This window comes from Neurospora tetraspora (genome assembly GCF_033439725.1).
Source record: "Neurospora tetraspora strain CBS 560.94 chromosome Unknown B0H65scaffold_1, whole genome shotgun sequence".
Lineage (NCBI taxonomy): Eukaryota > Fungi > Ascomycota > Sordariomycetes > Sordariales > Sordariaceae > Neurospora > Neurospora tetraspora.
In genome coordinates, this window is record NW_026944383.1 from 1381308 (window position 1) to 1404206 (window position 22899).

The 22899-nt window shown below is 51.2% G+C and overlaps 5 protein-coding genes across 5 annotated transcripts; 3 read left to right on the forward strand and 2 right to left on the reverse strand.

Annotated features, from left to right (window-relative positions):
• The first annotated feature begins 229 nt into the window (after window positions 1-229).
• On the forward strand, window positions 230-1372 carry B0H65DRAFT_13796 (uncharacterized protein). The gene is made up of 3 exons (XM_062820898.1): window positions 230-583; window positions 648-791; window positions 856-1372. Exons 1-3 carry the CDS (start codon window positions 428-430, stop codon window positions 1027-1029), a joined length of 474 nt encoding a protein of 157 aa, XP_062685842.1. The 5' UTR covers window positions 230-427; the 3' UTR covers window positions 1030-1372.
• A 3471-nt stretch (window positions 1373-4843) lies between these two features.
• B0H65DRAFT_13812 (uncharacterized protein) lies at window positions 4844-7116 on the forward strand. The gene is made up of 3 exons (XM_062820899.1): window positions 4844-5348; window positions 5907-6078; window positions 6165-7116. The coding sequence occupies exons 1-3, from the start codon at window positions 5174-5176 to the stop codon at window positions 6976-6978; spliced, it is 1161 nt and encodes a 386-aa protein (XP_062685843.1). The 5' UTR covers window positions 4844-5173; the 3' UTR covers window positions 6979-7116.
• A 1986-nt stretch (window positions 7117-9102) lies between these two features.
• On the reverse strand, window positions 9103-10646 carry B0H65DRAFT_13842 (eukaryotic mitochondrial regulator protein-domain-containing protein). Its single transcript, XM_062820900.1, has 2 exons — window positions 10017-10646; window positions 9103-9751 (listed from the first exon to the last, which is right to left on the reverse strand). Exons 1-2 carry the CDS (start codon window positions 10521-10523, stop codon window positions 9212-9214), a joined length of 1047 nt encoding a protein of 348 aa, XP_062685844.1. The 5' UTR covers window positions 10524-10646; the 3' UTR covers window positions 9103-9211.
• A 929-nt stretch (window positions 10647-11575) lies between these two features.
• Window positions 11576-15091, reverse strand: B0H65DRAFT_562476 (uncharacterized protein; the record flags this gene model as incomplete). The annotated part of the gene is made up of 2 exons (XM_062830202.1): window positions 11576-12004; window positions 12089-15091. 2 exons carry the CDS (start codon window positions 15089-15091, stop codon window positions 11705-11707), a joined length of 3303 nt encoding a protein of 1100 aa, XP_062685845.1. The 3' UTR covers window positions 11576-11704.
• A 4115-nt stretch (window positions 15092-19206) lies between these two features.
• B0H65DRAFT_13936 (uncharacterized protein) lies at window positions 19207-22432 on the forward strand. The gene has a single exon (XM_062820907.1). It carries the CDS (start codon window positions 19422-19424, stop codon window positions 22167-22169), a length of 2748 nt encoding a protein of 915 aa, XP_062685846.1. The 5' UTR covers window positions 19207-19421; the 3' UTR covers window positions 22170-22432.
• The last annotated feature ends 467 nt before the right edge of the window (window positions 22433-22899 follow it).

Consider the following 22899-nt stretch of genomic DNA (forward strand, 5'->3'; position numbering starts at 1 on the left):
CATGTTACCTCTACTTCCAACAAGCTTCATATCTTGTCAATCTCACTGTGTGCAGTTAATTTGATTCCAGATTGGATGACGATTGCATTGGCAAAGCGAGCATATATCCTTTCGAACACGCACTCGTTGGCGATACCAAACTTGAACAATCCACCATCCACCACCGGCTCGAGGATCTACATCTGCACTGCTTCGACAACCAGATTCTCGCATCACCAATACTGCGACCTGCTCGATTGTGTCAGGCCATAAATCGACCTGGGGCTCTTACATACCTAAAGCCATCTCGACCACTTTCCAAGTGGAGTTTCGCCTGGACGAAGCAAGGATTTCCTCATCGACCCTTCGACGACAAACACGAAAAGAAACAGACGCTACTTTCACAACCCTCAACTAACAGCACCGTATCACCGATATCTCCACCAAAATGGCGTTCGGAGCCGGCTTAACGTCGAGCAAAAGCTACCTCTTTTTCTCGACCCTACACTTTCTAGCCTTTGTTATGGCTTTGACTGTCTGTGGCCTCTATGGCGTCGAACTGGATCGCGCAAGGAAGGCCGACAAGTACGCGGATGCGAATTGGGTGTGTCAACATTGAATGTGCCCTCAACAAGTTCGAATTCCACGCTAACAGGGGTAATCCTCAGGTCTTTGCCGTGGTCGTTGGCGGTCTGTCAGCTTTGAGCTCCATTCTGTTCTGCATCCCGTTCATCCTCCGGTTCGCCTTCAAATGGGTGTGGGACTTGATCCTCTTTATCCTTTGGGTCGCCGTCTTTGGCGTTTTCGCGGGCGTACGTTTACCCACCAAATTCTTGCTATCTAAACGTGGTCTAGAAACTAACAGACACCCCACAGATTTACATCCATGAGAAGCCTGAGGGTAATAACGATATTCGTCGGATGAAGCATGCCGTCTGGGTGGACCTCGTCAACATGCTTCTCTGGCTCGTCATCGCTGTTTCTGCATTTGCCTACTGGCTCAAGCACCGGGAGACCAGAAGCCGGTTTACTTCTCGCGCCATTGTTTAGGAAGATAGCTGGACGGTTGTGAAGGACAAGAATTGAGGTTGGCGTTACCGATGGTGAAAGGATACATTAACAGGTTGATACCCGGGGGATAAGGTACATGGCGTTTTGGCACCATATGATTTTGGTACGGGATTTTGATTCAGGATTTTGGTTTCGCGACGTAGGCAGTCTCTTGCGCTCGCATTAATTCATCCATTCTTACTCTCATCACATTGATCATTTCACCAGTAGAAATATCAATCAGCTTTAACAGCAGCCCGTACACTTCCTGTCACCGCCCAAAGCTCAACAAGCTTCCGCTTTTCCCCATCCAGAGATTCGTCTCAAAGCAAACCCATCTTTATGGATCACACAGGCAGGACGCAGATCTGCTTCGTGAGCAGAAGTCATAATCGTACGGTTATGCAGTGACGTCATGCCGAATCGGCTATCTTACCTCTAACACGTTCCCCCGCTCCCTAAAAGCATTCGGGAATGCTGCCCGAAGGCGCCACGGGCAAGGGCTTCAGGGTCAGGGACCACTAGGGTCAACGCCAGGGGCGTCCCTGCAGCAGTCAAGGGAAAAAAGCACAAAAAAGTTCCCAATCCGAACAAACAGCCAGGAAGAGCAACACGTCAAAGGATCTCCGTGTGCTCTAGAATCATTCGTTCAAAAGGATGGATCTCAAAGCTCCCGTCTACCGCTTCACGTCGTCGCCCTCTCAAAAGCCAGAATGGGCAGCGGTAAAGACAAACTTTCTCCACGCAGCGGTCCCTCGAGCGACGGCGACGATGCAGCTTCTGGCGGGGTCAACTTAGCACTTACACGGCAGGCCAGTTCCAGGTTTATAAGGAACCCCGGGGCACCGATCTTCAACTTTTGGGCTTGTTCCAAAACCTCCTCATCAAATGGGGTGCAACCCCGGCCCGAAGCTGTTTCGCAAAGGGCTCGGTCTCACCCATCTCAGATGCGAGATACGCGCTGCCGAGAAAAAGATCAACCAAGACTTGTGAGCCCCGACTCCCCGATCGCTTACATGCCTCCCGGTACCTCCTTTCTTCTATCCCGTAGGGGTCTTCGCATCTTTTTCCAACGCGGTGATAATGATGGTTGGCACACCACAGTCGACAAAGCAACCACGGCACACGCACAACACGCACGCAAGCAACGTTCGGCACGGTCTACGGTCCAAAGCCAACAGGGAAAAAAAGAGGAGGATCAGCGGAAGATCGGCACCCAACTCCCGCCGGCCGTTTCGCCGTCCCATCCGGGGAGGGGCACCAACAAGTTAGGGGTTGTGTACTTGGAAAAACGCGCCTGACGGCCTCCGATCCCCGTGAGGCGATTCGCTGGTTGGGTGTTGTTGGCGATGCAAGCTTGGCGGGTTTGGAAACCTGGGGTTGGAGGCTTGGAGCTAATACCCCCAACGCTATGGTGTGGTGCAGGGCCTGGGAGGCATCACAACGACCCTCGATTATTGTACAGTCTGTATCAGACTGATGTACATACACATTTTCCCCTATGTTTTGTCAGAAGGATGAACTTCTTTGAACAAAGACAAACCCACTGCTAATCATGCTTCAGTAACAGAGAAAGAACCACGCGGGCACCCCACGCAAGGACTATCATTGAAATCGTCGTCTCAACCATGTGAACTGTAGCGCAGTCGCTTACCCAGCGGATGCTGCCGCTGTGGACCACAGCGACAGAGCAGGATCAAGACACTGTACGTATTGTGGACACTGACTGGCTGACTGTCCTACACTAGATCCTTCACGCGGCGAGCTCGTTCACGGCGGCTACCTCCAAAAGGTTGGGAACGAGAGACAACGGGCCCCACGAGACGACATCAGCAGCCTTCTTATTTTACCTCGTGGTCCCGACTCGTGAGTAGGCGTCCAAGCTGCCGAACACTCATACTACCAACTGTCGAAGAGGTACCGTTGTCAAGGCTTCGGATATACTCGCAGGTCATCATAGAAGCGGTTGATCATATTCCATGCAGACGACAGAACAGACGGCCTCGTACAACGTGAATGATAGATAGGGAAAATGGGGTTGCACAGTAATCCACACATTTGAGGTTAGATAACCACCAGTGTACCACACATGTTTTTTCTCACATGTTGCTTAGTCTGGCAAGGTTCGGTCAAAAATAAACCGAACACACGGCCACCCAATCACTATAGGCCCTTCTACTATCAAATCGGTACCACTTTGCGACTCACAACTCACGACTGTTGCTGCTGCTGCGGCTTCTTTCTGCAAGCTTGTCACAAACCGGAAGTGGTGGTTGTGGTTCCCACAGCCTGTCGTACGAGACTTGCAGCGATCAGCATGGTTGGGGAGCAGGGAGGGGTGGAAAAGCGGGAAGATTGATTGAGGTGTGTTCCATTTCCAAAGCTCCCAGAGCGAGATGGTGGTGTACTTATCGTTGGTGGTGTTTCAACGTTGGATCACCTACACTTGTGTACTGTGTGCCCTATACCCAGGTATTAAGCACTGTAATAGTTGGCTACCTCTATGGGAATCCCGGGCTACCACCATCGGATTTTGTAGCAATCCCATCATCCATGTTGACAAGATTTTTTCTTGCGGCCAACAGGCAGCACTTGATTGTCAACGAAGCGTTAGCTTACGCGTCCACAAGAGTCAAGCAGCTTCGCGGATGAAGGCCTGTCTTGGAAGACTCGGTATCCTCGCTGATCGGTTTCTGAACGTCAGCGGGCTCTTCTTTCAAGATCGTCTCAGTTCCACGGGAGCTCGCAAGGATGATGTCTGTCTTTGTCAGGCACTGAATAGTTCCCCTTTTGTCGCCATCTGAGATAAGAACCGGACCCCTTGTCGGGAGAAGGTTTGCAAACAAGGGAATGTGTGATGATCTCTGGAAATTCAGGGTTCAGAATGAAGGGAAGCTTCAAGTAGCGTTTGTTACAGGTGTGATACCTCGACGTTTGGGCAGATCGTTCCCGCTAAAATGAGGGACTTCGCACTCTTCTATCCACTCAGGTCGTCAAGTCGTCCAGTTCAGTGGAGATGCCCCCTTCGCTCCTTCCTTGCAATTGCTCTCAAAGAAAGGGTTAGGTTCCATTTCCACATGATTGACAAGTGGAAGTCTATCGGTTGGTGGGCTGCCCGTTCTCAGGTGGAAGTTATGGGGGATGATCCTCCCAAAAGTTTTGTCAGGGACTCCTCTTTACAAGACGGGAACAACACAAAACCGTCTCATCTGGCTGCCCAACGGCATTTGCCTTCTTTCTCCTCTTCTCTTCGACCTGCGACAGAAAAGAAATCGTTCAGATAACACGTTCCGATCATTTTTGCCGTTGCGCCCGCAAACCAAACCATCCACCGGTTCCATCTCACCACAGGGCATGCAGCAGCCTTCTTCAGCGCTCTCTGAAAGGGTGGTGGTTGTCAGGCCTGGCCTGTTGCAGCTTCGCACAGTTGACGGGCTTGATCCCAGCAAAGGCTGCGTTGCAGCAGTTCACGATACCCTCTAGCGCATTCCGAGGGGCATTCCAGCGACCATCCCACAGCACCCAAGATCCCCCTGAAACACAACCTAAAGTTCGCCATTCCGTCTTTCACTTACACCGGACCTTTCTTTACAGCTACAGCAGCTTACAAAGGAAGCACCAACTGGTAACCGCCCAGACCGAGAGAAAACAAGACCAACAGTACATCATTGCAACCCGTGCATATTTGAGCGTTGGGATTTCGTCATCACGCCTAATTCCACCGACCAGCATTTGCAGGACAGTTTGACGCAAGAGAAGGGAGAATATCAGCTGGCAAACGGAAAGCACACACCTGACAAGGCTACCTTATCTCGACTTTCTTCGCCGTAGCACCCGGACTCGCAAACACCACATTGCGCAACAGCTGGTCCAAGCTTCCACTATCTCCGACCTTACTCCGTTGTAGGTAGCAGGCAACATATTGGCGGCTGTCACTCACCATTCATCTACCCAACGCCTTGCAGTCGGCGAATAACGTATTTCCACAACCTCAAAATCGGGATAAAGCACACGAGCTGCGTACAAAGCCAAATCCGATCTCGAATATATCTCTTACACCCAAAGCAGCACCAGAATTGCTGCCTTTCCGCCATGTCAACTCTTGGAAGCTCGTTGAAATGATCATTCACCCCGTCACAAAATCATGCGGCCCAACATGCCTCGGAGAACGTTGTCCGGTTCCTCACACGGTTCCTGCGCATCTCCCAGCCCCTTGTCTGACGAGCAGTTCGCCTTCTCCGCGGGTAACACGCCCGTGCGGGAGATCCCGCCGTCATATGTGGCGTCTGCCAGAGACGCCCTTCTCTTCGGTACCAGAGGTAAGTTCTGTTGTTCTGGAATATTTCCATCATTCCCTCCGATCCCTACATACATTTTTCCCGAGGTTGGCGACGGAAACGATGCCGCTTCATGCCTTGGTTTTTCACTGGTCGGGTGGGCTGGTTTTAGGGCCCTGAATCCTGTCGTCACGGAGTATTTCAGGCTTCACCTTCAGCGCTGGCTCCATGTCCCTAGTGGGATCGACATGGGTGTGAGCTGGAACTTGCGCGGGAATCTGGGGTCTTAAGCTCACGATGCTCGCGACACTGCAAGGCCGTTGGGCCGTTGGGCACGACGTTAGCGGCTCTTCCACCCTGGAAGTCCCTGCATAACCCTTCCCTTGCTTTAGCAGGTGCCCTGGCATCAGCGCATGACTCGAAAAGTTCGGTCATTTCCCACTGAGGAAATGGTAGTGCGATGGGATGAGTGCCATCGAGCCCAGTATCTGCACTGTTCACCCCATGTAATTCCTGCGTCATAGCGGAGGTTGTGAGAAGGGTGCAGAGAGGTGGTCCATGTCATTAGGGTTCATGGAGCTAACATAATCCTCTCCCTAGAAGTTAACAGTAAATCCCAAACCACTACTTTTATATCAGAGTCCAAGGATGCATCCAAAGTCGTAACTCGGAGCAAGCCTATCGCAATCGAATTACCGCCCACCAGGAGACTTAGTACCGCTCCTGTTGAGACACCGCCATCACCACTTTCCGCTCGAGGGGATATTCAAGGGTATGTCTGTCTTGTAATGAGGCCACTGTTCTCTTTCTGCTGCACTTTCGTTCGGCACTTGGCAAATACGTGCTAATACCCTGCAGAGGTTACTTTCCCAATCACGAGGACCCAGCTACCCGAGTTCATCGAACTCACCCATTCTTTACTCTTGATCCAAGCAAGGCACGCCATAAAGCCTTACATAGAGCGGCAGAAACCACGCACTTGTCTGCCCCCCTCACTGATTCTCGAGTACGGACAATGGCAAACGATCGGTCTTACTCTCCCTTGAGTTCTTCAGTTGGCGCCACGAGGTCAGCTGGTCTGCATACGCCGGTGTCTTCCTACATGCCGTCCGGTATTCACGACAACATTGCCCTTCCGATGGGGAAGTACTACCCTACGAACTACGAAAACCGGATGGCCAGCAACTCGAACCAGCACAGGAGGCCCTCAGCAAGAGCAGATGCCGCGGGGGTTGCTCACTCTGAACCCCAACTAAAATACCTCCGGGAGAACAGCCATCTGCGCACAGGTTCCGAGGCCAAACGCCTAGTTGAACAGTATCAGAGAGACATGGTGGCCCAGGCGTCAATGGCACTTTACTCAAACGCCTCCAGTATGTCACCATCGACCAGGATACCCGATAACGCGGCGTTGAAGAACATCCAACTGGGGGCCACGATGCTCAAGACACATAAGCCGTTGTCTCCCAGACTTGTGCCGCTGGGAAGCCCTGGACCTGTTACGCCTATGGAATTGGACGGCAATGGAGACGGATACTTGAGCAGGGGACGAGCCGTCGGGGGGTTGGATGCCGGATCACAGAACGCGAACATCGCCAGGACCATCAGAGCGGAGGAGAGGCAACGGAGAGAAGCCCAGTCGCCTGGCTGGGACATGAAGTCATCATTTTAGGGCGGATCGTAGTGGACGGTGGGCATGATTGGGTCACCAGTCGTCGTTGGATCGTCAGGTTGGAAGCACTCTGGGTATTGAAGTGAACGGAAGGTCAAGAATGGTTTTCTTTTGTTTTTCATTACCCGTTTCTATCTAGAGGGTGCATGGCACGGCAAGGAAGGCTCAGGCTACCTCTCTTCCCTTTCTCGGTTGAAGGACATTTGTTATTGATACCCCGTTCAATTTTGTCGAATTAGAGCGTATGCACACACACATTTGGGAGTGGAAGGTATATGGATTCTGCTCATAGAGGAGGAAACTGGTTGAGTCCAAAGGACAAAGGGAGAGAATCAAGGATAGGAACCAGACCGGCTGTTGGTTTTACTTTTTGCGTCCCAGTTAATTGGGGCTGTTCTGAACGGGGTAGATATCGGAAGATTGGGATACAGGATTTCAAACTGCGCATTTGATATTGTATCCGTCCGTACGGCCTTCATTCATCCAAGTGTTGTCACCAAGAACATCCGGGGTTAGAATGTGCGGCGGATATTGGGTATGATACAACATCCGTAGGAGCAGCATCCACTTATATCCACAAGAACGAGTTAAAAGGAGCTCTAGTCTGACTGGGCTGGGAGCAGCGGTTGTTCAATGGAGATGGGGACACAAGTTACATACATAGACATGTCCGTGAATGGACAAGGTTAATTCTACAGCGGCAACTGGGTACGTACCTTCTAGGAGGACTCAGGATCGCGGAAGTAATTGTTTTAGAGGGATGAGATCACTTCTTAGTTCTGAGAATGAATGGCATTACCTACTCTAACTGATGAGGCCGCGGAAACCACCTTTGAGTTGTGAAGACTGGTGATTGATTTGCTCGCCGAGGATTTGTTTGTTTCCTGACACTTGGACACACTGTATTCTATTCCCTATGTATGTGCTATGTTTGGCCAATACTACTTACCCCGAAACCTTGACCAAGTCAGTAAGTATGATGAAATGAACTCTCGGCAGATAAGTAGACAGCTGAGATAGATATGGTTAAAATAAAACCATTAGTTGGTTGCTTCCGTCAATACCAATTCTGTTCTTTCTTGTTCTTATCGCTTCGGCAGGTAGGTAGGTGCATTCTCATATGTCATGAAAAGACACTGGTGTCGTCCATTGAACAAGACTAATAATGAAGAGAGCTTGTTGGATGGAGGATGGATAATATCAAGGCCAGGCCATAACGATAACCTACCAACCTACCTACCTGTAGGATGCCATGTCCGTCGTGTTCTTTGATTCACGTGTGGGTGTTCTGAAGTTTGGTGAAGTGGAAGTCCATTTTAAAACTTGAACTTAAGTGGACAGACAGGTTTCGGAATGGAATTTGGGAGACACTCCGACTTGAAGGACTTGTGAGTGTTCTGACAGACATGAGATGAGATGAGTGAGGTAGGAATGTCACATCACGGCATTGCGACGTGAAAGAAAAAGAAATCCCACGTTGCGATGGCTAGGGATATTTACACTAGGCAGGTATCGTTGCTTTTATACATACCATTTCTTTGGTCCGTTCCGTTCTCCATCACTTTGGGCAGTAGGGACATTTGATTACCTTAACTTGGATCTTCAGCTAAAGAGATACAGAAAGGAGGATGATAGATACCCTGAAGTTGCACTGAGAGGCATAAATGAGATGAGGTCCGAATGTCATCCCACATCCCGATGGTTCCGGATAGGAATGATACATACATATTTCCCGGATCTTTGATCGACGCGAGAAGACAAGACAAGCAAGCACTCGAGACAGCAGTGTAAGTTGTTGTTCATGTCCACATGACTGATTATTGAAAGAAAAAGCAAAAAGCAACTGGCTGGCTTGGTATAATGATACAATAAATAGGTCCACACTGCTAAAAAAAACGTCGGTGGCCTTGTGACAGCAATAAGTTTACATGGGAATAACACATAGCACAGACATGATGACCAGTGGACGCTGTGTTTCTCCACCTCAAAAGTCTCTCTGTCTTTATGTGCGTGCATGTCGATCGACCCTCATCGACTTCCCATCATTCATTCAGTTCTCAACGCCCGCAGACTAGTCCCGTTCGTTTCATCACACATCACATGGAACTCAGTGAAGAGCTCGAGTGCTAAGCCCCCAAAAAAAGGCTGCTGTGAATGAACGGGCAACGAAAAACCCCTCACCATCACCATCATATCCCACAACTTGAGACAACATCCACAAAACCAAGAGATCTTACTCCACCTTGGTAGGGATCTTGACCTGGGACCGCTTGCGGTCATGGAAGGGAACACCGTACCTCCAACCAACAGCGTTGCGGTCCCTGCCGTCGTGGCCGACATTCTCCGCGTTGAACTCCTGGAAGCGGAACTCGAACCGGTCCGTCTTGACGCGGGTGATGGCGTCTTCAGCCGCCTGGCGACGCTTGGCCTCGGCCTCGGCGATCCTGGCCTCGCTCGCCGCCGTCGCCTTGAGGAACTTTTGGTTCGCCTCCTGCAGGGGCACCTCCTTGAGCAAATCTTTCTGGAACTCGATGAGTTCGGGAACGCGCAGCTTCTTGTCCACGGGCAGGATGTGGTCGCCAAAGGCCTTGGCGGCGTCCTGGCGCGTGAACTCGCGCGACTCCGAGACCGGAACAAACAGCTGCTGCGTCGTGTAGCTGTGCACGTACACGTCGTTGATGGACTCGTGGGGCTTTTGGTCCGGGCCGCCGAGGACGGTTTGGGGAAGCATCTTCATCACGGCTCTGGCGTAGGGGCGGGCCAGGGGCTTGTACTATATGAGAGCAAACACGGACTGGGTTAGCCGAACATCTCTTTTGCCAACGAGAAAATGTGTGAACAACGATGTGGATGGGATTGCTTCGTTCAGTTGAAAAAGGCTTTGTAACCATGAGGTATGTCTTCAAGACTAATCGAATTTTCTTGTAGTTCATCATATGAAGCAAGGTCCGCCGCCGCCGGCCGGCCGGGCAGCCAGGGAGACGGAGACAGGACGGGGTGTGATATCGTAGCAAGGAGAGGGGGGATGATGAGCTTACCTCCTTAATCCAGCGCTTCTCGATCTCCTTCAACCTAATCACGGCCGCAACCCTGCGCACGTCGACGTTGTACTTGGCCGACACGGCCTTGATAGGCAGACCCAGCTCCATGACATCCTTGTAGATGATCTCGCGCGAGCCCTCGGAGAGGACGGGCTGACTCTTGAAGTAAGGGTTGTTGGGGAAGGGCACATCAAGACCGTCTCGGCCTTTGCTGCCGAGAAGATTCGGTCCCTGCCTGGTGTGTTCCTTGTATTGGCTTCCCTTTTTATCCAACCAAGCGAACATCTTCTGGCGACGGACGGACTGGACGAGCGCCGGCGCGGTCGTGGAGAACGACGAGCATTGCTGCTGATGTGTTGTTGGTTGGGAGGACTGAGGGGAGCTAGATGAGCACGAGGAGGCCCATGTCGGCAACCTGGAAGCTGTACACCTGCTGCTGCTACCGCTGCAGGCGCTGCTCTGGAGGAGGAGAGAGGAGGGAGCGTTGGGTATCCGCGGTGGCATATTGGAAGAATGTGTGGGAGGTGAGGAGGGTTGGGTGGGAGGAAACAAGAGGTTTGTTGTCCCCAGTGAGGGAAAGCGGGAAAAATTTCGGCACAGGTGGATTCAATTGCGCTGGACTCGTCCCATTCGGTCGATGGAAAGCTCCGGTGAAGGCTGGCCCACCCGACCCCTCCTCAGAGCTTGACCAGCCAATGGGCGGGTGCAATTCGCGGTTGCTCTGCGAGTTTTGCGCGATTCACGCTCACTGTTCCCCTTAGGGTTAGGGTCATTGCTACGGGTGTCCCTCGACATCAACATCAGATACGGCTTCATCAACTGCCGCAAGGGCAATATATTAACACGTACACGTTGGAAATTGGGCATCCTTACGACCTAGAGGCAATGTTTTTGATTGGTATTGATAATATACCCACATTGTATATCCTTCGCTACAACTCAAGTTTATGTCTTCACTCCCAACTGTTGTCTTCCATGTTCGACCATCTTGTTTCCCTTCCAATCCTAAGCAAGGCGGACAGACATCCGCTCACTTGCTAGGTGGTTGATGTATCTAGCCGGCGTACATTACTTCTTCTGCTGTTCATCTCGCCACTGTAACAAAGAAAATAACGGTGTTCGGTGCCCAAGGCGAGAGTCCCATAGTAGAAGATGAGAAAAGAAATATAGCAAAAAAGCCAACGCTACCACCGCCAACCTAATCCGCTGCGACGCCTCATATGCATGCCTCGTGTACTTCACGCTACCCCCTGATTTTGAAAACAAAAGCAAACAGGACAGGTAAAGATGAGGAGATATGGACCGCGTCACGGTCCGAATTTGTCTGTTTGTTTGAGCTGGAACTTCCATTTCCTCACTGATTCTTTGCTCCCGCCTTGCACCTCACCCAAGAACCGATGGTCCGAATGGTCTGGCCTCAAGTCTCTTGAGTAGGTTAACCGATCGAAACGGATATTTCCATCATATTACTTCGTTGCGTACCAGCCACTGATGAAGCCAGGATGCTCCTCATTGTCCTTTTGTAATCGAAGTCGTTGTTCCCACCAAAAAAATTCCATCTAGTAAAACGAAACTATAATCCAGAAGAGAGAATAAGATACCGCCAGGTGAAGGGTATATGATACAACCAACCAAAGCCAAAAATGTGTAGTGATGAACGTCAGTCAGGGTCAGCGTCAGGCATCTCACTTATCGTCGCTCGAAATCTGACTCGTCTGGGTGATAGGTGACACCTCTGAGGGCGGCGCCGCTTGTGCTGTGTGATGTGGGCTTGTAAGCTCCTTTTGCATAGTCGGTTTCCTCTTGGGTCTGGCGACGGCTTTCTTAGAGGCTGTTCCGCTGCTGTCCTTAGACGCACTATCCTTCTTGTCCTCGCCATTGCTGGACCCGAAATCTTTCCATTTCCTCCAACCGTCAAAGTCGATAAGGGCTTGCATGCAGCCCCATTCCATGACTTTGCGTTCCAACCAAATATAGGTGATGGGCTATATCACGCCTTCAGTCAGCAACTGTTTGACACTCTCTGCACCAGGGTAGATAAATCGCAACGTGCTCCAGGGTAGGCTTACCTTGGTCAAGAAATCATTGCAACCCGCCGCCAAGGCCTCGTGCCTGTCACTCTGCAGCGAACTGGCCGTGAGAGCTACGATGATGACGGGACTCTTGAATAGCTCAATATTCTCAAGTTTGTCCTCCTCGGGCATTACGTCAGGATCGCCACCAGATTCGCCGCCATTGTTTCCTCCATTGCTGTTGCTGTTGGAAAACACACCGATCGAGTTCATGCGTTCGAGCCTTCGAATCTCCCTAGTCGCTTCCAGGCCACTCATGATAGGCAGCTGAATATCCATCAACACCAAGTGGAAGCCTCCCTTGCGCCACTTGTTGACAGCTTCTCGTCCGTTCATAGCGGTCTGCCACCGGACCTTGAGTCGCTTGACGAAAGCCTCAAGGAGTTTAAGATTAATGATATTGTCTTCCACGATCAAGACATTGATTGGTGGAACGGCACTACTGAGCATCACAGCTGGCAGCGGTGTGTGGTCTGGAGTGGCTTTCTTTTTCTTGAGTCTCGTTGCCATTGCTGTCGTAGGCCGAGGGGAAGCCACTCTTGCTGGGGGAGTAGTGACCGGGTGCTGTGTCGGGATAGCCGGGACCGGCTCTTGCGCAGCAGGTGGCGGAGTAGGCAAGGGTGGTGCCGGAGGAACGTGAGGGACATGCGGAGCTGAGGCCGGGGGACCGGAAACGGCACCGGTCGTAGATTGTTCTGACGAGGCAACGGAATGAGTCCTTGATCGCTGAACCTTGGAAAGAGAGGATTGCTGCATACCATGATTTGCCGATGCCACTGCAATCGTAGCGGCGTGACCTCCGGCTCCAATTACGTTGAGAATCGTGGGCGACGATGTATGTTGCCTACCCAGGCGAGGGCGGTCTGGTCGTTGGAGGTACTGGCGGGGCCGTAGTGTCCCTCCGGGAGAGGGTACCTGGGGTATGTGTCCTGTTCCCAAAACGGATATGGTATGAGGATGTGACTGCGTCGTGCCATTAACAGGGGCAGTCGTGACAGGGCCGCCACCCATGCCGGAGGGTAGATGGGCGAGAGCGCCAGGGCCAAAATAATCGGTACCTCCTTCCGACGGTCTAAGTGTCTCTTCGTAATACGTCGGCAAGCCGTGAGGAACATGCGGAGGGCCGGCCCTGGGTGATTCCTTTGGTGTACGACGGGGCGGGATGTCGATGACGAGGGCTTCATCCACTGTCTGGCCTCCGGGGAAGTATGCATCCAAGGTCCGGGCCATTGGCTCTTCTGGGCCCAAGACACGCTCCTGTCTTGACTCCCTGGGGGCTATCCGCAGGATCAAGTCGGGGGAGTCGAATTGGCGACCTAGGGAGTTGGCGTATTTTCTGAGGATCATATCCCGCACGTCATCGACCAAGTCCTCTTCATTGATAGTGACGAGGGTCGCGGAGCCACCCGGCCGCTTGACCCAGATCTTTCGCGTCACCATAGCGGCGCTTATAGGAAGAAGGTTATGGTTGGTGTTGCCGCCGGTATCGAGTTCATCGGTCTGGTTCGCGTCGAGGAGCGTTCGAATGAGAGTCGTCTGGCGACTGGGCAAAAGACTCTGACGTCTCGGTGGGACCGAGGGCCGCGTGGGAGCGGTCGACGAGGAGCGCGTGGTGGTAGGGCTACCCGGGGTAGCAGTGGGATGTGTAGACGGCGGATTGGAATTAAGATTGGCAGGAGTCGAGGTCGAAAAGGGAAAGGTCGCGTTTGAGGGGGTTTCTGCACTTGGGCTAAGGGGTACGGTACCAGTCGGCGAAAGAGGCGCGACCGAATTGAACGTGACAAGTGGAATGGACGGCGATGCAGCGGCAGGTGTAGCGAGTGGTGCAGGCGTCGGAGGCTGGGAGGACGACAAATTTACAGCCGGGTCAATCAGGCGGATCCTGCGCACAATATCGGAAACAGCGGTGGTAGCAGTGGCAGATTGAGCAGCGGCGCCAGCGGACTGTTGATGATGGGAATTTTCAATGGGATTTGGATTTGTGGTTGTTGGAGTGGTGGCATCAAGGGCGGCAGCATCAATTGGTGTGGAATTTGTGGATGTTGTCGGAGGCGGTAGAGGTTCGTCACCGGCAGCGGTATGCGCAAGTGGAAGGTCATCATCCTCGTGGATGCTGGCAAGGCTGGAAACTCTTGCGCTGCTAATTGAGACCCGCCGCAGATCGCTAGCGGGTGTCCAGTCGGAGCCAGCAGGGGCAGTGCGATTCGTTACAGAGCTTGCAGGTGGCTGGCCGCTGGCAGATTTAGCGTTGGTTGCATTGGTTGCAGCACCTGCCGCGGCAGCATTGTCGGCATTCTGGGCACTTTTCGCGTGGGGGCTTCCTGTGTCGCAATTGCTGTCATTGCTGTCATTGTCAGTGCCACGGGTGCTGCCGCTGTCAATGTGCCCGGACCCAGCACCAGCAGTCGCAGGGGGAAAGACATGGAGATCCGCATCTTCGTCTTTGTCGCCGCCGCCTCTGTTGAGACAGTCGCCATTGGTGTCGTCGGTGTTCGATTCGTGCTGTTTCAGTCTCCCGTCTTCTCCCTGGTCGCCGGTTGTAGCACCTGGCGTCTCGCTTGTAACGCTCTGAATGCTTTGCCGACGTTGTTTCGGAGAGGTGGCTTGTCGCGATCCTGTTTTTGCGCTGTGGCTCGCCCCGGGCAAGAGAGCAAGGAACCGCGATACCCTTTCCTTGTGTTCCCCGGGTGCAGCATTTGCGGCTCCAACTCCCGCTCCTGATCCCGCTCTCGCTCTGCCAGCAGCTTCTCCTCCGCCTCCTACCCGCTTCGGCTCCCGGCCTCCTCTTCCGCTCGCGTCGGTGATGGCATCAACAGATACTGACGATGTTGGTCGCACGCTCTCCAATGCAAGGTTCTTGTCGCTCTTGGCGTCGTCGCTGGGGCTGTTGATGCTGCCATGGTTGCCGGTGCCGTTGTAGCTCTTGCTGGACGGGAGCAAGGGGACGCCAGAATTCCTCCTGAAAAGCCTGGCTTGCAGCTTTGACTTGAGATCAACCATTCCGCCGTGCAGACGCGAGTGTGAAAGCGCAGAGACCCAACGCACTGCTGCAGTCCGTCGAGGCCGCCGAGCCGCAGCAACGCCGTGGGTTTGTGGTAAGGCCGTGGTTTCGACGAGGGCTGTTCCAACTGGGACAGCACAGCACGGCTCCGCACGCAAAAGTCGGTAAGACTGGAGCGAGGGAACTTTGAGGAAAAGGGGAAGGAGAGAGGCGGGGAGGGGAGGAACGAACAGACGGCGTATAATATGCTTCTGTCCAACCAGGCGGATGAGGTGCCCTTCAGTTGTGCCCAACTCGGATGATCTGATTCACAAGCTGCTGCAAGACTAGTAAGCTGCAAGGTGTGAAGCAGATGCGGAGAGGATGCAAGTAGCTAAAGGTAGGTGCTGTTGTAGGGACGTAGTAGGTTCCAGTCAAGTCAATACGGGGCGCGAATAGATAGGATAGAATTGGATTTCAATCCTGTACGGATCTGCCTCTAGCTCGCGGAAGCTCGCAAGCTCGCAAGGTCGCAGTCGGCAATCCGGGGGTGCAGGTGCTGTTGGTCTCGTTCAAATCGATAAGGAGTGGAAATGCTTGGCAACAGGTCGATCGTCGTGGAATCCCCAGATCCAGTGGCAGCAAAGCCGGTTGTGTTGAAGACGGATATACCCCAAGTCTAGGTAACGGTCTGGGCTGCTCATGTCCAGCCCGTCTGGGCTTCGTGCATGTTTTTCACGGCGGGGGGTTTGCAAATCAATGGCACTAAATAGTCGGCACCTAATAATAATACTAGTGACCGTCGGCGGGGACCCATGCCGGCCTGGGTAGACATGCTTGGAATCCGGACAGGGTGTGGAAGTTGCGTTAGGTTACGACTTGCAACGGACAAGGTGAGTGAAATATGTCAGCAGTGTGTAAACCGGTTTGGTAGGCTGGTAGTGGCTGGTAGCATATCTCCTCATATCTCGTCCTCGGTCTGTTGTCTGACGCACCGACGAAATGCCATGAAATGACAGCAGAAATGGAGGATGCATTGGACATACCGATGCAGTGGAAATGCACGTACTGGCGCCGTCGGTCTAGGCTAGCTACAGGCAAGATGTGCATCCCCGCCGCGCAGCAATTGCCATGCCATCCGTCGCCGTCCGCCCTTCATTCGCTGGAAGCCTGAAACCTGAGCGGGCTGCAGCCATGGTCGGGTTGTGATCTGGCATACAATCGGAGGAGTGGGAGCATGAGATAACTCCGCCTATGAACATGTCCCGAACGACCCCCTCAGCTGCTCAGGTAGTCACGGCATAGTCGCGGCAGACTCGTACAAAGCCCAGCCTTGCCGTCACGACGTCGCTGTCTGTCATACCTGCTGTGAGCCGCTGATAGGTAATGGGAATGCAAAGAATGCGCCGCGCGTTGATTTCTGTGGTTGGCGTTGTTGGGGACATCTTCGACGTTCTTCCTCAGATGCGGCCAGCCGGAGGAGGTCTCCTCTCGGGTTGTTGCCCGATTTCACCACAAATGACTAATGGTTCAAATGTCTCATTTCCCCACCGGGCCTCTCTCTGCGCCCGGCCATAGGGCCAAGACGGCCTCAACCGGTGACGGCAGGTGCTTATGGGATTCACTTTCGGCCGGGGACTAGCGTTGCAGATTTCGATAGACTGTAGTGAGCAAAATTGGCTTCGGCCCCTCTCATTTATTGCGTTCCCCTGGGGCCACACCGCAGGTTTGGGCGGACGGGTAATTGATAGTACGGACCGATGAAATCCCAGCCCAGGATTTGCTTCTTGTGGTGTTCGTTCGTTCGTTCGTTCAGAATTATTGTTCTTTCTTCAACCAAGCCGGCAGAGCTGGGACGGTGATCAGCATGAAATGAAAAAGACAAGAAACAACAGAGAATTGCATGTCTGGCACGGATGGTTGTGAGCAACGACCCGTACCCACTTGCCCACCTGATTCAGCCCTGTTTGCAGTGTGCAAGGAACCAGACAACGTCCCGCGACATGGGATGGTGCATAGAACACAGATGAATGTGCCAAAGCTGGAGCGCAACAGCCTTCCGAGTTATGTTTGAGTTCTGGCTTTTTTTTTCTGAATGCCTTCAAGGAGCCCTGTTTGGTTTGATGTGAACCGTTCAATGAAATTATATAGGAAGGTGTACTCATTGCTGCCTGGGAAACCCACCCGGACTCCCGGCATTCCTTCCTCGTGGGGAAAACGTTAGGTCTAGAAGTCGTGACCCCCATGCGGCCACCCCCCACATGCAGCCACATCCACACCGCGTTTTCCCCTCGTTCAACATCACCACCCTGCTTCTAAGAACAACCACTATTTTATCAAATTAAGCCCGATTCCGCTCCTTTTTATTGCAATGACCTCGTTTTTGATTGAGCAAGCGTTTGATGCTATTCGCGATAGACTTTCCTAGCGTGCAGCCTCGAAGAAGTATGGGATTCTTTGGTCCACTATCGCCAGTCGCCCTAAAGGTTGATAAAGTAAGCGCGATTTGAAAGTATACTACTAGAGGCTATTGTTAACCTAAGAAAGTTTCCTATGCGATTGGATCTTGAATGAAGAGAAGGCTAGGCGTGCTCCTAACCACTGTTAAGTTGCTAGCTTCGCGACATCTATCTTTAAACGAGGCGATGATTTCGACCCCCTAGGCGCTAGGTAGATAGATCGATTCTTGAAGAGAAATCCTAATATTAGGATTAAATTTTCGAGCAAGCTCAAGTCCGCTCGAATTCGAGGATTAATTAAGGAAGCTTTTACGAGGTTCTTCGACCTTCTGAAAGCTTAGATTTGAAATAAGGCTATTGTCCTAGCTAATATTGTTAATATAGACGAATATAGATTTTAAGAGTTAGAAAGTAAGGAAGGGAAGGTCCTTGGGAGTACTCTAATAAATAAAATATATATAATAATGACTAATATAATAATTTAAGTATTTATAATCGAGTGCGAGACTACTGAGGGTAAGCGGTTAATTCCTATCGTTATTTTTATTAGTACCAACCTCTAGGGATAATAGTTCCCCGATATAGACGACGAATTTAAGGCTTGGAAGTACGATAATTCTCTTACTAGCTGGAGTAATGCCTAGATAGTTTTGTAATAGTTGAAGGAGGTTTATTTATTTGAAACGAAGTTAAATAACGACGATTGGCGCCTTCTAATCCTCGATAAGTATTCTAACTATTTAATCGACGATTTCTTTATAAAAGCTTTCCGTTATAAAGTCCAATTCCTCTTTTTACCTCCTTATATTTCGTATAAAACCTAACCTCTTAACCAGTTTATATTTACTACTATTAAATTATATTTTAGAGATTTAATAAAAGATTTCGCCTCCCTTTTAATATTTGTATTAGTAAATAAATAATAGTTCTTTAAATATTATTAAGAAGCCTTACGAAGGGAGGTAAGTATTAGGAATTTTTAGTTAAGCTTTAAGAAGATAGGGATATAGTTAATAAATAAATTTATTATTATTAACGACCTTAAAGCTATCTTTAATAACGATGCCCTACCTGCCTAGCTAGTACTACTTAAAATACTACTTAAGGACGAGGTATTAAAGGATAATTACATTTACAAGACTCCCTAAAAGTCTAGGGATATATTGAGAGGTATTTACGTTGGTGATAGGGATATTAGGACTGCTTTTACTAAGGTAGTTAAGGCCCTAGATGATAAGAATATTGTGATAGCTATATAGGATTACTAAATTTAATATTTATAGACTTAATTGGCCTCCTAGAAGCCTAGAATTAAAAGGAAGGTTAAAGAAGGGGGTAATAATAAATTTATACGTATAGATGAGATTATTAAAGCTTAGGAAGTGTTATAGTAACCCCCTAAGCGCTAGAAGGTTGCTAGGGCAATGAAGGAGGTAAACCTAGTATAGGAAGTATATAGAGTATTTGTACAAATACTGCAAGTTATCAAAGAGTATGAAAATGAGTAAATAAACATTTCAAATGGTTAAAATCCTTACAAAAGTGGCCAATTTTCGATATTGTCAGATTTATGGTCATGATGTTATATATAGCTCGTTGAGGGGGGTGGCCGCATGTGGGGTCACGATATCTAGGAGTTCTGCCGCTATTCACCACCCCACAATTGCTCCCAACTACCCCACAACCTCCCCTCACAACACCAATATTTTGTTTGTTGATGTGGGTTCCCTTCTTTCTCTGGCCTCATACATTTCAACCGTCTTTCTCATGCGCCGAGATTACGTTTGTCTTCGCTCACTCACCCGCGGCCTCGTTTTCTTTCATCCAGGCGTCGTTTCATAGCAAAGCATCATCGGCTATATAAAACGGATCACGGTCGTCAGTCGTCAACATGGCTCCCAAACCCCCTCCCACGCATCCTCCCACGCATGCTCAGGCGCAACCCTCCAGCTCAACATCTCCGCTTGACACAGCCTCTGTTCCTTACGCTCCCTCTACTCTTCAGGAGTTTTCATCTTCCGATCAACCTTACAATTCGATCGTGTCGTTTCAACACATTGCAGTTCAACAACCTTACCGGAAGTACTCCACAGAAGAGCTCAGACTGGCAGACTATCAGGCAGGCAGAAGATTCACTGTATCCCTAGGTGGTGCGGGAGTTGCCAGTCCATCTTCTCTTGGATCAAGCACATTCGGAACAACAGACGGCACGGTTGCTGTCTCCAAATCGAAGGAGACTACTGGCAGCGACTCCGGAAGTAACAGTTCTGGTGGTGTTAGTTTATTTGGGACCAACAACACTCCTGTCAGTCTCTTTGGCAATAACAGTGTTGTCAAGACTGGCGTAACTGGGAGCGTCAAGACCAACAACACTACTAGCAGCATCGTTGGAAGCAACAGCACTGGTGGTGGTAGTTTATTTGGGACCAACAAAAATCCTGTCAGTCTCTTCGGAAACAACAGTGTCGTCAACACTGGGGCAACTAGCACCGTCAAGGCCAACAACACTACTCCCAGCATCTTTGGAAGCAACGGTTCTCTGCCCTTGTCTACCGGCTCGTTTTCCTCGACACCTCCGAAGCCGTCCACGCCTACCCCTTCTTCGACTATTTCTGTTCCTACCCCATTTCAATTTTCGTTTGGCACTGTCAGTTCGCCCAAGATGGTGACAACCCAGCAGATAGCTTCTCCCACGTTGTCGGGCCCCAGTACTGCCTCGACTAAGCAACAGCCGACTTCTCAATCTGCCTCAGTCGTGCTTCCTAGTACCAACACGCCTAACAAGGACCGCCGTTCGACATCCGCGACCAGATCAGAATCCAAGAGCGTCAGCACAGATCAGGAAAACAGTAATAATGAAGAAAGCGATGCCACTAGCGATTACGAATCGACAAGTGTGCACGAAGACCATATCCCAAAGGCTCACTTGCGTCTCCTTGAACACCGCTTAGACCTGGATGAGCTCAATGAGATTTCGACCACCCCGCTCTTCACAGAGCCAGTCCGCAAGTACGCCAATGCGATCGCCAAAACCGCCCGTGGTCAGAAACCGTTTACCCAGTATGGTCTGCTTGGTGGAGATATTGGCTCCCTTGAATCAGAGGAGCCAGCCAACCCGGATCCGCGCGTGTTCTGGAATATCGCAGCGCCTTCCAGCTTCTTCATTTGTGGCAGCCAAGGCTCCGGCAAGAGCCACACGCTCTCTTGCCTGCTAGAGAACGCGATGGCGCCATGCGAGGCAAACGTCCTTCCGCATCCGCTGACTGGAATTGTGTTCCATTATGACACTTTCATATCTGACACCGGTGGATCCCCTTGCGAAGTGGCCTGGCTGTCCTCTAATCCAAAGATTCAAGTGCGCGTACTATGCCCACCAACAAACATCCGGACGATGCGCAAGCTATACAGCAGATTCGCCAACGTCATGATCGAGGAGCTTCGCCTCAACCAGTCGGATCTGGACACCAAGCGTATGCTCGACCTGATGGCAGTCAGCTCTGGTGCCTCTATGCCGTTGTACCTCCATGTGGTCAACCGTGTCCTGCGTGATTTGCGCATTGAGCAGCAAGAAAAGGGCGGCTCCTTCGACTATGCCGCTTTCAAGCGCAACATGTTTGCTCAAGAGCTCACAGACCAACAGCTCGCTCCGCTAAAACAGCGGCTTGACACTTTGGAAAGCTTCATGGTTGAGCAACATGCCAAGGCGTACGAAAAAGGCCGTGAAGCAAAATCCAAGAAATCGACCAGAGCAAGTAGAGGCAACGACTGGACCCCTCGTCCTGGTATGCTTACTATTGTCGATCTTTCCTGTCCCTGCGTGACCGCAGAGATGGCCTGTTCATTGTTCAACATCTGCTTGTCTCTGTTTCTTGAACAGGACTGCAACAGCATCGGGCGTGTTATTGCGCTTGATGAGGCTCACAAATACATGAGCTCGGACACTGGTTCCGCTGAGTGTCGCACCTTAACAGACCGCCTCCTTGAGACCATCCGCCTTCAACGCCATCTGGGCACTCGTGTCATCATCTCGACCCAGGAGCCCACAATCTCACCCAAGCTCCTCGACCTATGCAGCGTCACAATTGTGCATCGGTTTACCAGTCCCGACTGGTTGAGGGCTCTGTCCAAGCACTTGGCGGGTGTGAGCAAGGGCGGGAGGATGTTGGAAAAGGCCTTGGCGATGAACCAGAATAGGGCTGATGATGAGGGTATCGATAATGTTGGTGTCAACACATTGGCCTTGGGCTATGACGATCCTGCCATGGAGCTTTTCTCCAAGATTGTGGCTCTGAGAGTCGGCGAGGCGCTGGTGTTTGCACCGAGCGCAATCATGGGAGTGCAGAAGGCCACTCCCCGACCTCCCTCTACATCGACACCTGCAACCAAGCCTGATGGTGGTATTGAAGGTTTACAATCCCAGCTGGAGCTATTTGATTTGGGTCCGCAATCGGCTAGCGACAAGCAACACCAGGAGACCGTAACCTCTGCCACCGCTACCTCGAGTGGAACCGAGAAACCCCCCTCTCCCACTTCGGCGACGTCACATGCGACGGTTAAGAGGCTGGCCCACGGCGTGCTCAAAGTGCGTATCCGCAACAGAACTACCGCCGATGGAGGCCGGAGTATTATGGCTGCCTAGTCTTTGGGCGATTATTAGATGTCGATGTCTGTCTGCGTTGGGCATTGCCAGTGTTTGTTTTTCTTTCTTTGGGCCGGTCAGTTCGTTTTCTCGTTTCTTTTTCTTCCCTTTTTTTTTTCTTCCTTCCCCCTTGTTTTGCTCATTTCTGAGCTGCTCTTAGAGCAGTTGCTGGTCCCAATGATGTTGACTGCACCGTGGTGTTAGTACGACCTCTCCTTGGGAATGGCATAGCTCTCTGGGGATTGATTGTTCTTCTTCATAGGAAACATCAGCCCTAAATGTGAGCTGAAAACAGTCTCGGAATAGTAGACCGTCGGGATCGACAGGTTGAACCTCCTTGACAAAAAGTAGTCTGGGATGGGTAAACTGGCCCAGCGGCCAGGCGAACCTCCTGGGCATGAAATAGCGTCTTGCGAGCAGTAAGTTGGCCTCAGTTGTCAACTGATCCTCGTGCGCATGAATTAAGCTTTGTATCAGTAAGTAGCCCTCGTGGCTAGCTGAACGTACGAGCGATGAATTGGGTTCATGGAGGCTGGTTATCCACTCCAGGATCACAGGAATCACAGATGGCCCTCTGGTATCAGGGCAATGACACTTTACGAAGTACCGTTTTCACCCTCGGCATGCCTTTACTGGACCTTGTCGTTGTTTTCATGTTTTATGATCATGAGTTTACGGTTAGCATATTGGCGTTTATGGGCATTCTATGTTCTGCACTTATGCATGATGA